This window comes from Suncus etruscus, chromosome 6 (genome assembly GCF_024139225.1).
Source record: "Suncus etruscus isolate mSunEtr1 chromosome 6, mSunEtr1.pri.cur, whole genome shotgun sequence".
NCBI classification, from domain to species: domain Eukaryota; kingdom Metazoa; phylum Chordata; class Mammalia; order Eulipotyphla; family Soricidae; genus Suncus; species Suncus etruscus.
This window is the reverse complement of record NC_064853.1, coordinates 43,728,123-43,744,880: the sequence shown is the minus strand read 5'-3', so window position 1 is coordinate 43,744,880 and position 16,758 is coordinate 43,728,123. Positions and strand designations below refer to the sequence as shown.

The 16,758-nt window shown below is 40.5% G+C and overlaps 1 protein-coding gene across 1 annotated transcript in view; it reads right to left on the bottom strand.

Annotated features, from left to right (window-relative positions):
- CSMD2 (CUB and Sushi multiple domains 2) overlaps positions 1-16,758 on the bottom strand; it is a 638,485-nt gene that overhangs the window by 245,085 nt on the left and 376,642 nt on the right. Inside the window, exons 14-15 of the mRNA XM_049775147.1 lie at positions 11,051-11,377; positions 8,953-9,147 (exon numbers count right to left, since the gene is read on the bottom strand). Of these exons, the coding sequence (XP_049631104.1) occupies positions 8,953-9,147; positions 11,051-11,377 (522 nt within the window). The remainder of the gene's footprint in view (positions 1-8,952; positions 9,148-11,050; positions 11,378-16,758) is intronic.

Sequence of the window (16,758 nt, the reverse complement as noted above, 5' to 3'; positions counted from 1 at the left end):
GACATGTCAGTTAATTCTATATTCACCAAAAGAATTCTTATTTTAAAAAAGTAGTGTAAAAAAAAGGATTAATCACAGAAATTTGATTGTAGTAAGCACTTCTTTTAAAATATAATCTTATTATGGTTACATTTTTAATAGTCTTTTAATTTGTTTGGGACACATTCTGAAGTGTGGGTGAAAATTATGTTTGAAATTTTCTTTTCTATTAATCCCAGCAGAATACAGTGGTAGTTTTGGGCAGTGGGTGACAGCAAGGGGGTAAAAAATAAAATAAAATAGGTCATGAGTATACAATTGCTAAAACTAGGAGATGAGTTCATGGAGTCCATTATATTATTTTCTTTGCTTAAAATTTTTTATTATTAAATGTTCATAACTTAACAAGAGAAACATACCCATGGAAAAGAAGCAAATTAAGAGAGAAGGGTCCTGTCTTGAATAGTGAGAGCTGGGCAATGTCAGAAAAGAGGAAGACAGATTTGATCCAGCCTCTATCACACAACAATCAAGAAGTATTTAGTTGAAGATAGAGATGCAAAATATGAAGACTGAAAGTTTTCCCCATCCATACTGTCAGTCCTATTTCCTCTGTGATGATATCTGAAGAGGGGCCTTTATGGAGATAAATACTGAGGTCACTGAGGTTATTTGGGTGGGGCTCTAATCCAATAGACCTGGCATCCTTTAAAGAAGAGGAATCCACACTAAGGGCCTACACAAAGGGGAAAGACCCTGTGAGGATGCAGCAAGAGGTGGCCCTGTGAATCAAATAGAAGGCTTCAGGAGAAGCCCCACTAGCTGGCACCTTAACATGAACTTCCAGCCTCCAGAATTGGGAGAAAACAAATCAACATATTTCTGTGTGCCAGCTTTAGGCCTTGGGTTGGATCCTGAGATGGCTAATCAGGGCCTCTGATCCAGTATTCGCATCCTAAATCAGATTGTGGTTTCAGAAAAGAATCAGGAAAAGGTAGTGATGGAGCAGAACAATAAAACTCACTGATGCTTGCACAAGCTCTCAAGGTACCAGTATTGAGGTAGGTGGGCCTTCTCTTTTATCTATTCCTCTTCACCACTCTCTGCAAGGTGGGCATTGACATTTGTCGAATTTCACAGTTGAGGAAACAGTTATAGGGAGATTAGGTAATACATCTAGGAATGATCTAGGAATACACAGCTAGGTATCATCCAGGGTTTAAATCTGGGTGGTCCTATTATAGGGCTCTTATTTCTAAGAACTACAATGGGTACGTTTATGCTCACTTTAACTATAGCCTTGAAAAGGGTTTCAGGTGATCTGGTGTTTTGTGTAGATGACCAGAAGTGAAAGCCTTTTTCTCTTTTGCTCTCTCCATTATTCCTGTCCCCACTTGTGCTTTCATCATTTTGGTGGAATGAAAAGAAACTATGTCAATGGACACAGCTAGTTCAGTTGGTGCTTGAAAGGGATGGTTCAACCCTCAGATCAGTGGGACAGAATTAAATATTCGTAGATAAACCCTCTGGTATGATCAATTCATCTTCTATAAAGGAACAAGTAAAATAGGAAGTAGAGCAAGGAAAGCCTTTTCAACAAGTGGTGTTGGAAAATTTGGTCAGCTCTGTGCAAGAAAATGAATTCACCATGCACAAAAGTCAAACCAAATAGATTAAAGACCTTGATATAAGACATGAAACATAAGGAAAATATAGAAAGAACTCTCTATGACATTGAAGCTAAAGACATCTTCATAGATAAAACCACCAAGCAAGTGGAAGCAAAGATAAACAAATAAGACTACATTAAATTAAGAGGCTTTGCAACTTAGAGGAAATGATGACCAGGATATAAAAACTGCCCACAGAGTGGAATGGGAGAACTAGTCACCCAATACTCATCTGATAAAGGGTTAATATCCAAGCTATACAACACATTGGCAGAGCTTAACAAGAGAACAACATTCAAAACCCATAAAAATGGGGGTAAGAGATAAACAGGAACTTTCTCAAAGAAGAAATAGATAGTCAAGGCACATAAAAAATATTCCACATAATCAGAGGATACAAATCAAAACAATGAACTATCATCTCACACCACAGAGACTGGTACATCTCATAAAGAATGAGATCAACCAGTGCTGTTGCAGATTTGAGAAAAAGTGACTTTAATTCACTACTGGTGGGAATATAGATTAATCTAGCCTTTTTAGAAAACAATAAGTACATTACTCAAAAACTAAAAATTGAGCTTCCATTGACTCAGCAATACTGCTCTTGGGAATATACCATAGGGTCCCCAAAACAATGCAGAAAGGCATCTGTACTCCTATGCTCATTAGAGCATTTTTAAAGCCAGAATCTGGAAATAATCCAAGTGTCTGAGAACTGATGACTGGACAAAGAAACTATGGTTCATCTACACAATGGAAAGCTACATAGCTATTAGGAAAATGAAATAATAGAATTTGTTTATGGATAGACATGGAGTATCATGCTGAGTGAAATGAGTCAGTGGGATAGGGATATACATAGAATGATTGCCTTCTTTTGTGAGCTATTAAAAACAGTATGAGAATATCTAAAGACAATAGAAATGGTGAGGGGAGTGGAGTTAGGAGAGAAGGGACCACTATGATAATAATAGTTGGAAATGATCATTCCAGGTAAGAACAGGGTTCTGAAAGGAAATATACATGCATAATACCCTTTCAGTAATAATATTGTAGACCAATGTGCCTAAGAGTAAAAAAGGGAGAGAGCAAGAGAGAAAGCACAAAAAAGTGGGAGACAAAGATAGAGGGAGAGAGAAAGTGTCTGCCATAGAGGCAAAGTGGACCAGGGGAGAAACTGAAGAAATTGGTGCTGGGAAATGAACACTGGTGAGGGGATGGATATCAGAACATTCTATGACCGAAACTTAATCATCAATGACGTTTTAACTCTATGTCTTGGTGATTCAATAAAAAAAAATTTTTTAAACGAGGATGATTCTGATATGGAGACATTGAGATGTGTATTCTTGCACTATGAGATCTTTTTTTAAATTTTTTTATTTAAACAACTTATTACATACATGATTGTGTTTGGGTTTCAGTCTTGTAAAGAACACCACCCATCACCAGTGCAACATTCCCATCACCAATGTCCCAAATCTCCCTCCTCCCCATCCAACCCCCGCCTGTACTCTAGACAGGCTTTCTATTTCCCTCGTACATTCTCATTATTAGGATAGTTCAAAACGTAGTTATTTCTCTAACTAAACTCATCCCTGTTTGTGGTGAACTTCATGAGGTGAGCTGTAACTTCCAGCTCTTTTCTCTTTTGTGTCTGAAAATTATTATTGCAAGAATGTCTTTCATTTTTCTTAAAACCCATAGATGAGTGAGACATTCTGTGTCTTTCTCTCTCTCTGACTTATTTCACTCAGCATAATAGATCCCATGTACATCTATGTATAGGAAAATTTCATGACTTTATCTCTCCTGATGGCTGCATAATATTCCATTGTGTATATGTACCACAGTTTCTTTAGCCATTCATCTGTTGAAGGGTATCTTGGCTGTTTCCAGAGTCCTGATATGGTAAATAGTGCTGCAATGAATATAGGTGTAAGGAAGGGATTTTTGTATTGCATTTTTGTGTTTCTAGGGTATATTCCTAGGAGTGGTATAGCTGGGTCGTATGGGAGCTTGATTTCCAGTTTTTTGAGGAATCTCCATATTGCTTTCCATAAAGGTTGAACTAGACGGCATTCCCACCAGCAGTGGATAAGAGTTCCTTTCTCTCCACATCCCCACCAACACTGCTTGCTCTCATTCTTTGTGATGTGTGCCAATCTCTGGGGTGTGAGGTGGTACCTCATAGTTGTTTTGATTTGCATCTCCCTGATGATTAGTGATGTGGAGCATTTTTTTCATGTATCTTTTGGCCATTTGTATTTCTTCTTTGTCAAAGTGTCTGTCCATTTCTTCTCCCCATTTTTTGATGGGATTAGATGGGTTTTTTTCTTGTAAAGTTCTGTCAGTGCCTTGTATATTTTGGAGATTAGCCCCTTGTCTGATGGGTATTGGGTGAATAGTTTCTCCCACTCAGTGGGGGGGGGCTCTTGTATCCTGGGCGCTATTTCTTTTGAGGTGCAGAAGCTTCTCAGTTTAATATATTCTCATCTGTTAATCTCTGCTTTCACTTACTTGGAGAGTGCAGTTTCCTCTTTGAAGATGCCTTTAGTCTCAATGTCCTGGAGTGTTTTACCTACGTGTTGTTCTATATATCTTATGGTTTCGGGTCTGATATCAAGGTCTTTAATCCATTTGGATTTAACCTTTGTACATAATGTTAGCTGGGGGTCTAAGTTCAATATTTTGCAAGTGGCTATCCAGTTGTGCCAACACCACTTGTTGAAGAGGCTTTCTTTGCTCCATTTAGGATTTCTTGCTCCTTTATCAAAACTTAGGTGATTGTATGTCTGGGGAAATCAGCTCTTTAGCTACTTTGTTGTTCAGTTTCCTTATCTATGAAATGAAGATGTTATCAGTACCTGAACCCACCTCATGATGTTGATATGTGGGTCCTATAGGTCAATATGTGCAAAGCTCCTCCCCTAACAGTTCAGATGTCAAAGTGCTCAATTTTTATTCAGTGTCTGATCTTAGGCAAGTTAATTCACTGCACTGGTTTGAAGATTTTCAAGTATAAAGCACGATTATTTTCTCTTTTCTTTCACACAAGAGTGACAAGAAGATTAAATGAGATAATGTTAGAAACTCAATAACTACCCTTATTCCTTCCTTGGAGGCCTAAATGAGCTATAACCGTTGCTGAAATTTCTCTTGTGGGAAGGGAGAGAATTGATCTTCCTTTTTTTATAGGGCTGTTTGTTTCTGATTATACAAGTAACACATTTGATATATACTCAGAGACCAAAAAATGTGGATGTGTTTACACCACATTGTTAAACCATCTTCCTCTGGGGAGTGGGGTTGGATAAGGAGCATTTTCACTTTGAACTTAATCATACTGGTGTGTTTAAATTTTTTTTGCAACCACCATGCCTTATTTTGTAAATTAAAACACATACCCATGGTAGATAATCCATCTCCTTTTTTTTTTTTTTTGGTAAAGTGGGATCTTTTTAAAAGCAAGTTTGAGATTCCTTTTAATTAGGAGTTTAATTACCTTTATTGTCAGAACTGATATCCTTGTCTTCCTGCTGGCATTCTATTTTGTGCTGTCAGTTTCTGATGTGGCCATGTGGGGTCCTGTGTGCTTTGTCTTTTGAGACAGACAATATGCTTCCTTTTGTTTTAATTTTCTACTGGGATATGGAAAGCAGAAAACCTGCTTTTTATCCTATTTGTAGCCACCTTTAATTCATTTCACAAATAAGTTTGAAATGACACCCTGTTGATATAAATTTGTGTTTTGTTTGGGGTTCACATTCAGTGTTGTTCAGGACTTACCCTTGGTTCTGAGCTCAGGGATCACTCCTGATTAGGGGACCATATGAGATGCTGGGACCCAATCCAGATTGGCTACACACATATATACATGTCAAACTCCTTACTTGTTGTACTATTGCTGCAACATCTAGTGATACAATTTTGAAAAAAATATAATTAACACTAGCCAGGAGCTAGGGTTTGAATTCTGCCTTCTTCACAAGCTAGGAGGACCCTGGAGTAGGGTCTTCACCTCTTTGCATCCTTTGGAGACAATAACTATAGATACTTCCTTAGCAGGGCTGGAAATTAGGGGAGATGGAAACACTTGGCCTTCAAAGAGACAAGGGTAAGATAAATGACAGGAAGAGGCAATCAGTTACTGTAAATGTGTCTTATAAAATTTCTGATTCAACTAGAATCTCTAGACTAATGATTAGCAAGCCACAGTCCCATGACCAAGTTCAGTTCATCCATTGGTGGCTCATCTTAGACTGATTTCTCCTTCTGATGTCGAGCTGAGTAGAGACTCAGGGTCCACAGATCTTGAATCCCATCTTGGCTGGCCCTTTAAGAATAAGTTTGCCTCCTTCTTCTCTAGAGCAGCCAGATGATAGTTCTTCTTTCTAAATTTAGGAGAAGAAGCCATTTTCTCCCTTGTGCCATTAGAGCCTCTCCAAAGCTAAGTGGCTCTTAGCATATATTAAAAGATTTTTAAAAAAGACCATTAGTTTCTGCATTTAATTGTCCACAAGGTGGGGATACTTAATCAAAAACAAAATGAGAAAAAAAATGGAAAAGACCAAGATATTGATTACAAGCAGGGCCGTCTCAAGGTTAGGGGTCCGGGTGGGAGGGAGAAAGAGGGGCCAGAGTCTTGCTGTGTGTTTGGGGGTGTTTTCCAGATCACCTATCTGCTCCTCTCTTCTAAGTCTGAGACTGCCCACTCTAAGTGGCATCAGGCCCCATGCTGCCTGCCTAATATGCTATCTCAACATTCCCAAAACAGACTTCCAACACATACCCGTCACACTCTGTTCGCCCCATTTCTGGTGGTCCATAGTGTATCCTGACCTCATTGTCCACCCCACCCTTTTTTCCCCAGGGACAGAGTGAAAGAGATATTTTCCATTTCAGAATGAGATCTTTGTCCATAACATAGTGGGCTGACTATAAACAAAGGCACCATTCTTGGGTCTGTGTAAGTTCACATTGGGTCTGGGGATTCTCTGTATTGTCAGGATAATGGACTAGGAGGGTGGGGGTTGGTGTGAAGTTAGAAGAGGGAAAGTCTACAGTTACTAATTTATCACCCCTCTTGCTCAGAGGCGAGGAGAGGGTCAACTCTTTGGGGGCTGAACCCCGGAGGGCTCAGGAGTAATGGGGTGCTTGGTCTGAGGAAGTGGTAAAGAGGTATGTAACCATGTCTAATCGAATAGTCTTGAAGTGACCCCATGAAGAGTGAAGGGTCTTGGGAGAAATGGGAGACCGGCCAATATACCAGCAGGATACAACAACAGAAATGTCTTAGATGAAATGGGGCTAATAGCATGAGGAAAACTGGGTGGAAGAAAAGGGGTTTCAGACAAGCACAGAGGTTCTGGAGCTCCACGGAGCTGTTTTGCAGGGCTGTGTGCTTCACCTAACAACACCAACACAGGGATGACTCCCCTCCCACTGAACAGTCTGACCCTGTCTCTCCATCCTGCCCCTAAGAGTGGTAAGACTGGAGAGCAGATTGTGGCTCTGGCACTCACCGAAGGAGGGAATATGGCAGAAGATGGGGCCAGATGAGTGGTACCTGGCAAATTGGGAAGGAATCTGTTAGTGTTGTGTTTGGGGCAGGCCTCTGGGAGAATAGAAACACACACTTTGGTCCCCCTAAGTGCACGAGTACCTATCTGATGAGTCTGATAAAAAGGGGGGGCTGCTTTCACATTAAAAGAATGCTCAGAGCCACATCTGAGCATTAGGGGTGCCACCTCTGTCAAGATCTGCCTCCCCAGAGTGGGTGAATTCATGGTGAAGAAAAACACTTTACAGATGTGACACCATTACATGCCCATGGTGATTCGCTGGATGTTCAGCTTGGAGGAAAAAGGCAGCTTAAGGGAAGTGAGATCTCTAGAGGCCTTTAGGGGTTTGTAACCTAATATAAACCAATTTACCAAGATTCACTAAGATATTTACCAAGAGTCAAGTAACATGCCAGTGGTGGGGATGTGAGCCCAAGAGGACTCACTAGTCTTGATACTTATGAGCCAGTAAGGGAAGTCTAACAGTCTGAATCCTTTATGCCAGAGGGTGCCCTGGCCTCCAGAGTTCTTTCATTTCCCTTCTGTTCATCAGGAACAGACACTGAGGAATAAGGTGACTTTAGAATGAGGATTCCAGACCTACGTTCCCACACTGTGAACAGGATCTCAGATCATGTGCCATGTGTCTTGTGATCTGGGTGGTCTCTTCTCTCCCACCTGACAGTTCAGGGCACACTCCCCTGCTGGCTCACTTTTTCCTGCTAGCTGGCAGGAGCACTCAGGTTTGGGATTTTAGTACACAGAAGGACCTCTTGGTCATTCCCTGCTGCTAGGCAAGAGGAGAAGAGGAAGTTTTCTGGTTCCTAAAGGAGAGCTGCCTCCATGGACAGGAGACTCAACACTCAGCCACTTATCCCAGTCTCTACTGAACACTATGCATTTGTATGCATTTGGCATACAAGTTTGATATGGTTCCTGTGCTCCAAGAGCTTATTCTGTGCTCTGCTTTTTATTCCATTGTTAACTTGGGACCTCCCCAAATAACAGGGCTGTGGGGTTACTCCTGCTGATACTTGCCAACCAATCAGAAGGTTCAATGGTTGGGTCTGGTGATGCTGCTTGGGCCCTGCAGTGCTGGGGAGACATCTAGAACTACACCTGGGAGTGCTTGGGTGCAGGATGGTGGTGAGAAGGGCTTGTGTCCCTAACCCCTGAGTTCTCTCTCTGGCCTTTAGCCTGTGTTTTAAATGCCCACAGTTTGGTAGAACACTTGGTTTGTTTCTGAAGCAGAATAAAATCCTGTTTTGTGGCAGGAAGGTTGATAACACTTGAGGCCTGCTTCAGGCTGCCTCTTGCTGTTGGTTTGTGTTGAGCCTCCTGGAGACTGACTTGCAAAGATTTCAGTATTTAACAGGGACACAAAGGCCAGGACTGGGACATGTCCCAGAGCACCAAGGAATGCACAGGTAGAGGAAGCAAAAGTGACAGGCAGCTTGACAAACAGGGACGTGACCTCACACAGTGCCACAGACGCAAGTGGGGCGCCCTGGGCAGGAGCAGATGGCAGAGCCTTTGACAGGGAGAGTTCTCCATGGAAAAATTAGGGACTTTTGAAGTTTAAGCAAGTGTATTTCTATGCACCATTTGCAGTCTAGGGGCTGGAAGACAAGAGGGTGATCCCAGTACTGAGATGACAGGAAGACAGAATTAATCCTGCCCTTCTCTATTGCTCATATTCATCCTCAGCCTTTCTGGCTGCAGTTTCAGGTACATACCTTCGCAGCGCAGGACTGCACTGTTCCAGACCACACTGCCCTCCTTCAGCACACATGTGATGGTCTCCGAGCCCTGTGTCCCCAGGAAGCCTTCATCACAGAGGAAAGAGATGGAGCTACCCAGCTGAAGGCTGTCTCCAAACCGCTTTCCATTCACTGGAACACCAGGATCTGGGCACTCATTGTGGCGGAAGGCTGGAAATGGGGGCCAAGTAAAGATTAGACAGAGCTAATATGCAGAGACATCCCCATAGAAAACAATGGCTTCCCCTGATTCCTATAGAACCTAAGCAAGAGATAGACACTCTATAGCTAGGACGTTGGGGGCAACACGTGGGACTTGTTGAATTTTACTGCTATTTTCCTGGATACTGGAGAGAAACACACTGGAAGTGAAAGGGCTGCTGCTGAGTGGACTCATTTGTGCCATTCCATGATTCCTGGGAGAGTTCATTACTACCACTGTTTATAAAGAAGAAAATTGAGGCATGCACTTAACCAAGGAGCAAGTTTGCTTCTTTAGTGTCAAATCCATTCTCATGCCTCCTTAATGTTCATAGTGAGGGGTCATATATGTGGGAGGGGAGTGCAACTCTAAGTCCAGTTCACTAGAAGACATTCAGCATCAAGCAGGATAGGCCTTGAAGTTAGCCCAGTCAGAAGTCACTTCCCTCCCTTCGTCACCCAATGCCCATTCCCAAGCAACTGAAGACATACTGGGAACAAAGAGCTAGAATGTCTGAAAGTCTACGGGAACTTCACTTCCCATAGGGCGGCCTACGTCATCATGCCATTTCTCAACCTAGAACATGAGATGACTCAGCCCTTGCAGGCAAGAAAATGAAAGGAAAATAAATAGTTTGAAAGTGAAGAATGTTCAGCTCCTGGAATAAGACAAGAGCTCCTTCACGTGTGTGAGTTCTCTTTCTTCTTCCCCTCCCCACTGCCTATCCACTCAGCCTTCTCTCAGGCTGCCCCCATTCTCAAATCTCTGGGGGCTTGGAAACCACAACACCCCAGCTTCCTTCTATTTGAGGGATGGCAGCATTACACTGAGGACCAGCTTGCTTGGATGTACAGACCGAGTCTGAGCATTGGGAAAGCTTTGTCTGTAAGCCTGGAAAATCCCTGAGCAAAGATGAACCAGCACAGAGAGTCCCACAGGATGTTGTGGCTGGCAGGAGGCAAGAGGCTAGCAAGTCTGGACATTCATTCCTGTGAGCCATTTGACCAGAGGTGATGGTGATCATCCCAGGAAGAGTCCAGGAGAATCCCCTCCAAAAACCTTCTGATATAAAAGCCCAAAACAGCTCAGACTTATGTCTCCCCAACTTTCCTATAGCCATGAGGTCATCCTATGCTTAGAAATATGGGTAAGAAGGAGGAATAGAGCTTTGAGGCCAGAAATTTAGGTATTTGTCTTTTCAACTCACACTCAGAGTACAAATACACTTAGCAACATACACAAAAGAGATGTGGATTTATTACCCAGTGTCTGTGAACCAAAGTTCTAAACTGTGGGGTTAAGTGCTGCCTTCTTTCGATGGGCACCTGCTTATGCCTTGGTTTCCTGGCATGTGAAAAAGATGTAGCTTAGCCTTAGAAGAGTTTGGGGAGGAGGGCATGGGCCATGATGGTGATAGAGAGCCAACCTAGAGAGCAGGTGTTCAGCACACAACAATGCATGTTACTGTCCAGAATGTTTCACACCGAAGAAGGAAAAGAAACAATTTCCCAGATCTTTCTTCATTTCTGATTTGACCAGGCCTCTGAGTGTGAGCAATACTATCAGGAATACCTAGAGTCTAAAGTAAATAGCTCTCAGTGGCAGCTAGAGGAGAGCAGAGAGATACTCCCAGCAAAGATTTCTTCCCCCGAGCCTTCCTGACTTCAATTGGGTCTTCAAGGGGAGGTAGGAGCAGTGAGGCTCATTTACTTTATATCTATCTAAAAGGGAAAAATGTGATCACTCCAGAGGGAGGACTATACTAGTTCTTATGGCTACATGGAAGCCTGACGTGCCCAGGTGGGACCTGGTCCACATCAACACTCCTGAGACCACTCCCATACACCCTCAGAGGCCAGAGGGAAGACTCACTGGTAAAAGTGATGTTGAAGCCTCTTTTCCCTGTGGAGTGGTCTGTCTGGAACTCAAGACGGGCCACATGGCCACTGCTTGTGATGGATGAGGGAAGCTGGTTTCCTGAGAAGGTGCCCAGGACAGGAGCCTCAGCAGTGGCCCCATCCTTGATGACCAGAAAGTCAAACTGAGGCTCCACGTCAATGTCGTTGAAGGCCAGGTGTATGCGGCTCTCAGGTCGGGCCAGGATGAGCCAGACACAGTGCAGATGGTTGCCGTAGTCCTCTGGGTAGTTGGGGGACAGGACAACCCCTGAGGGGCTGGTAAAATTGAAGAAGCAGGAAACTGCAAGAGAAGAATAATGGTGGTTAGCATTCCAGCATCCCATTGAGGACATGAGCTAGCAAGTAACACTGGTCCTTAGCTAAAAAGCAAAGGAAAGAGATGTTCACAAGGATTGAACCTGTTTGGGCTCTGAGTTCTAGGCAGAGACATATGGTTGGCTAAGGTTTTGGATGTTAAACAGGGGCCTTTTCACAAAATATGGATATGGAGGATTTGGTTTTCTTTTGGTCTTCATTCGCTCTTCCAATGTACTCACATAGGAATTACCTGCATGCTCTTTGGTGGTCCCAACAAAAAACTAAGCAAAGATACTTTAAGTCAATGAATCTTTTTTGAACATTTTTTGTGGAAAAATGACAGATGTGCACTAAAGATTTAGGTAGCTTCAAGGTCCAAAATGATGCTGAAAATGTACAGGAAAATGCCATCTTTGGAGAACGATATTTTGGAAGAAATTAGGGACATAAAGGTAGTGTCTCACTTTGGCACAATGTCCACTGCCTAGAAAGGTTTCTACATTCCTTTAAGGCAGGGGTCTCAAAATCAATTTACCTGGGGGTTGCAGGAGGCAAAGTTGGGGTGATCCTTGAGTGCAAAGTCAGTAGTAAGCCTTGAACATTGGGGTGTGTGACCCAAACAACTAAAACAAAACAAAACAAAAAAAGATTCCTCTAGGGCAGGGCCACAAAATGTTGTACGGAGGGCCGCAAATGGCCTGCGGACCGCGAGTTTGAGACCCCTGCTAAGGCATCTACTCCTTTGAAAATCTTCCTAATTACCCTTCTGTTACCCTCCCTTAGAGTAACAGACCTTTGTACAAGGATGAAGCAAGAGGAGTGCTGTGTATGGAAAAACAAACACTGAACTCAAATTAGAAGGAAAAATAATAGAACAAAAGACAAATAATTGCAACAATTATGCCAAAGGGCAAATATCAATATTGAATTAGAGTTTTTATAGCCATATAAGAACATCCTCAAGATGAGCAAAGAGTATACTCAAAGGACTCATAAGATAAAATAGAATTAATATGAAAACAGAGTTCTTTTGGCTAGGGAAAAATGAAGAAAAAAGTACAACATTCACTGTTGAGGCTGCATGGAAATTCATATGTATGTATTGGCTGTTGCAGAATAAAGTTGATATAATCATTTTGGAAAGGGAGCATATGAATTCTTATCAACAGCCACAAAACTATTCACATATTCTGACTTGGTAATCTCAAGGAATTAATTCGAAAGAAAAAGAGGCACATGGACAAAGATGGTTATAGGGACATAATTTTATTACAGGGAAAGAATGTGAACAACCTATATGTCAGCTCCACAATGTGAGGTAAATCACCGCCTTTAATGTGATGCTGTTGGAACACAACCATTAAAGTGATAAATGTGAGCATGTAGAAAGAAGAATGTTAAACATCATTTTGACTAAAACAGTAGATCACAAAATTATAAGCATATTTTTGATTAATGCTATTAAACATTTATTTATTTATGGACAAAAACTGGACATGAGCCCCTAAGTAAAAGCTGCATCAGGGAAATAGATTTCCAGGCAGGTTTTATTTTTTATAAAATGAAAGTCATATTAAGTATTTTTTACTGAAAAATGAGATAGGCTTATTCTAAGCACTTTTTTATATATATGAATATAAATATAAAGACAGCAAAACCCAAATATAGGCAAAGGTTTAAATCCCTTTAGAAAATTTATATTGAAATTTTGTATTTCTTTTTTTCGGGGGTGGGGGGGTAACACATCTGGCAGGAGTGCGACAAGTTTAATTTTTTCTAAACAGGGTTTTTTTTTGTTTTGTTTGTTTTTTTGGGGGGGAAATTTTGTATCTCTAAGAATATTGATAAAAGTAAACTATTTTACTTATTAATTATAATGGAGCTAAGATGCAAAAAAGTAATATTTGCAAAAGAAAAACGTGCAATACAAAGAAACTGATGACCCATTATGCTGATTTCTCCTTTCTCTCTGTTTAATCCATTTCCCCCCTTTTCTGCATTATTTATTTTGTTTCAAGTCTGCTATTGGAAGATCCGCTTGCCCCCTACCCACATCAGATTCAGCAAAGTGAACGTGATCCTTAAGACACATGTAGTTTTTTACTATGATCTTTATACTTTATAATACATAAATATAAATATAAATGTTATACTTTATAAATATAGTTTGAACTATGGCAAAAAGGTAGAGAAAAGGTTTGAGGTGATATACAATGTAGTTATAGCCATTCTGACTATATATTATTGAGTTGAGTGTAAGCATAATATAAGTATTATGATAAATTACTCACAATAACACCATAAAGTAGGTATTGTTATTAACCCGATTTAAAGATATAAACACTGAGACCACACAGAGATCAAATAATTTGCCAGGGCACGAAGTCAGTAAATGGTAGCAGCAAATATAAGCCCACGTACATCTATTTCCATTTGACTCCAGGGATCAAGTTCTTAGCTACCCCTCAAAATTGGCTTCCAGTATAAGAATAGCAATGCTCAGTAGTTCAAGACTAAGTTTTTAGAGGTGCTCCTAGAATGTGTGAGAATCCATTTATGGATCCCTAAGCATCATGTAATAAGTACAGACATATGGAATCTAGCTGGATATGGCTGCTTCCCGTCAACCCCCTTTTCCACTGCAGCTATTCTACCTCTATCTTGTGGTAATCCAGCTGAGAAATAATGCAAGCAATGAGGAATCCTAACCCAAAGGCTTTGAAGAACAAAAGGGAAGATGTTTTGTCTCAATGAAACAATTCTAAAGCCAACTGGAGACAATGTTTTCAAGGGAAGAAAAAATTATTAAGTGATGTCACCAGCATGTAAACAAATGGAGGCACTGTAGAGGACAAAATAATCAGCATAATCTAAATCCCCCCCCCCTCCATTCCTTCAACCATCATTTTATTCTTTATACACTTTTTCTAGGGTTGCCCTGATCTAACATTCCAGAGCACTATTTTAGAAATTTGAGCAGCTATCCCTAGGAACTCTTTTTCATCACTTTATAATATTATTATCTGGTTCAATTTTTTTTTTTTTTTTGGATCACACACAGCAGCGCTTGGGGGTTACTCCTTGCTCTACACTCAGAAATCCCTCCTGACAGGCTCGGGGGATCATACAGGATGCGGAGTTTCGAACCACTGCCCTTCTGCATGCAAGGCAAGCGCCCTACCTTCATGGCCCAGGTTCAATTTTTTGTTTGTTTTTTTGGGGGGCCACACCCGTTTGATGCTCAGGGGCTACTCCTGGCTAAATGCTCAGAAATCACCCCTGGGTTGGGGGGACCATATGGGATGCCCTTGGCTAGCACTTGCAAGGCAGACACCTTACCTCTAGCGCCACCTCTCCGGCCCCCTGGTTCAATTTTTTAAAGTTATCAGTGGTATGTATTTTTCTAGTCTCAACACACACACACTTATACTCCACAAAAGAAACCTTGACCATTTGTTTCTTCTGAATCTCTAGTGGTTTCCACAATGCCTGTAGGTGCTTAATTAATATTTGACAAATTAATGAATATTTAATTATTGCTACCATATGAACACATGGTGACATAAATTTAGGTGCCTTATATCCCCATCCTGCTTTAAGTGTCATTCAACAAAATTGGCCATAATCTATAAAAAATATGGAAGGACACTGGTGTTATAAAACTTGGAAAAAATGACTACAGTGCATTTTTCTTAGACATTATACAGATCTAGCTCTAAAAAAATTTTCAGGGAAATGGGATATAGGTGATCAACTTGTTAAAAATCTAAGATGAACAAAATTTACCCTGATATTAAAGCTATCAAAATGTATTATTTATATACATAAATTCATAAAAAATGCATAAAACAACTTGAAGATGCTTACTATTCAACTAAGATGAATCAAAATGTACTCAAGTTTAAGAAAGTTAGAACGAATAAAAATAATAGATTGACAATGAGCAAATAAAGCAAATGTGGTAATAAATAAAAATAATTGTTATGTATATGTTATAAAGCAAAATGGAAGGATAAAAATATTCCTTGGAAGAGAAGATATAATATCCTTAGACCTCAGGGTAAAACATTCCAGTTTATATTGATAGAATAACATTGGAGCAAGAGATATGCTAATTTTCTCTTCTTTCAAGAAATTCTGTTTCTGTGATTAATTAGAGAAATATGTCTAGAGCATGTTTTTAAGCATGTTATGTGTAATTAGTAATGGACTACAAAGTAGCTTATCTTCAAAATTACCAAAGGGAAAAGAGAAAAACAGTCAATTAAGAAAAATATCAAAGAAATATAAAGGGAACATAAAGAGGAGAAATTTAAAGTGAGGTACCCCAAAGAGAGATTGAACATCATTCATTACAAAAAATATTTACAGGTTATCCCAGTAAAATATAACCCTTAATTTGGAATAAGATACTGGCTAAAACAAAAGGACAGGGATGATCAAAAGTAGAGGAAATGCTAAGATAATAGAAGATAACAGGCTTCACATCTAAGGATTGCTAAAACTTAAAATTCAAGTTATAAATATTCATTTTTTTTTCATTTGGGTAGGGTCAATTAGCTTGGGGCCCAGGACTACACAGATTTTAAAAGTAATCTAGGTGAGGAGCCGTAGAGATAGCCTGGAGGTAAGGTGTTTGCCTTGTGAGCAGAAGGACAGTGGTTCGAATCCCCGCATCACATATGGTTCCCTGAGCCTGCCGGGAGCAATTTCTGAACATAGAGGCAGGAGTAACCCCTAAGTGCTGCCAGGTGTGACCCAAAAACCAAAAAAAAAAAAAAAGTAATCTAGGTGATGCTAATGTACAGTTGGGACTTAAGAAATACTGCTGGTGGCAAGTGTAAAAACCACATGAAAGAATTTTCATATTAAAGGCAGATCCTTAGATGTTATCAAAACACACAAAACTCCTGACTGATCCTTTTTCAGGGCCAGGAGTCTCTATAGCTCCCAACAAACATTTTTTTTTTCTTACAGCAGCATAGATAGAACTGATAAGCAGACATTGCTAGAATGTGACCTTACAAAAGTTGGCCTTCCATTCTAGTACATAAATCATTTTTGTTGTAACAATGGAAAGAAACAGGAATATTTGTTTCCTATAAAGGTCTTATCTTTTTTGCCCTAAAAATTATACTTGTATGTTATATTGGAGTATTTTTGTCAGAGGAAGAAAATGAGTTTTCTTCATAGTGTCAAGGAGGAATAAAACAAAAAGTTATAACTAGATGTAATTTCCATCTATCACCCAGGCTAAAGAGGGAAATAGTGCTTCTTCCTTTGGAAAAGTTACCAGTGTGTTCGTGTCTCTTAACTTTACAAAAGAACTTGTCGGGCCCGGAGAGATAGCACAGCGGCGTTTGC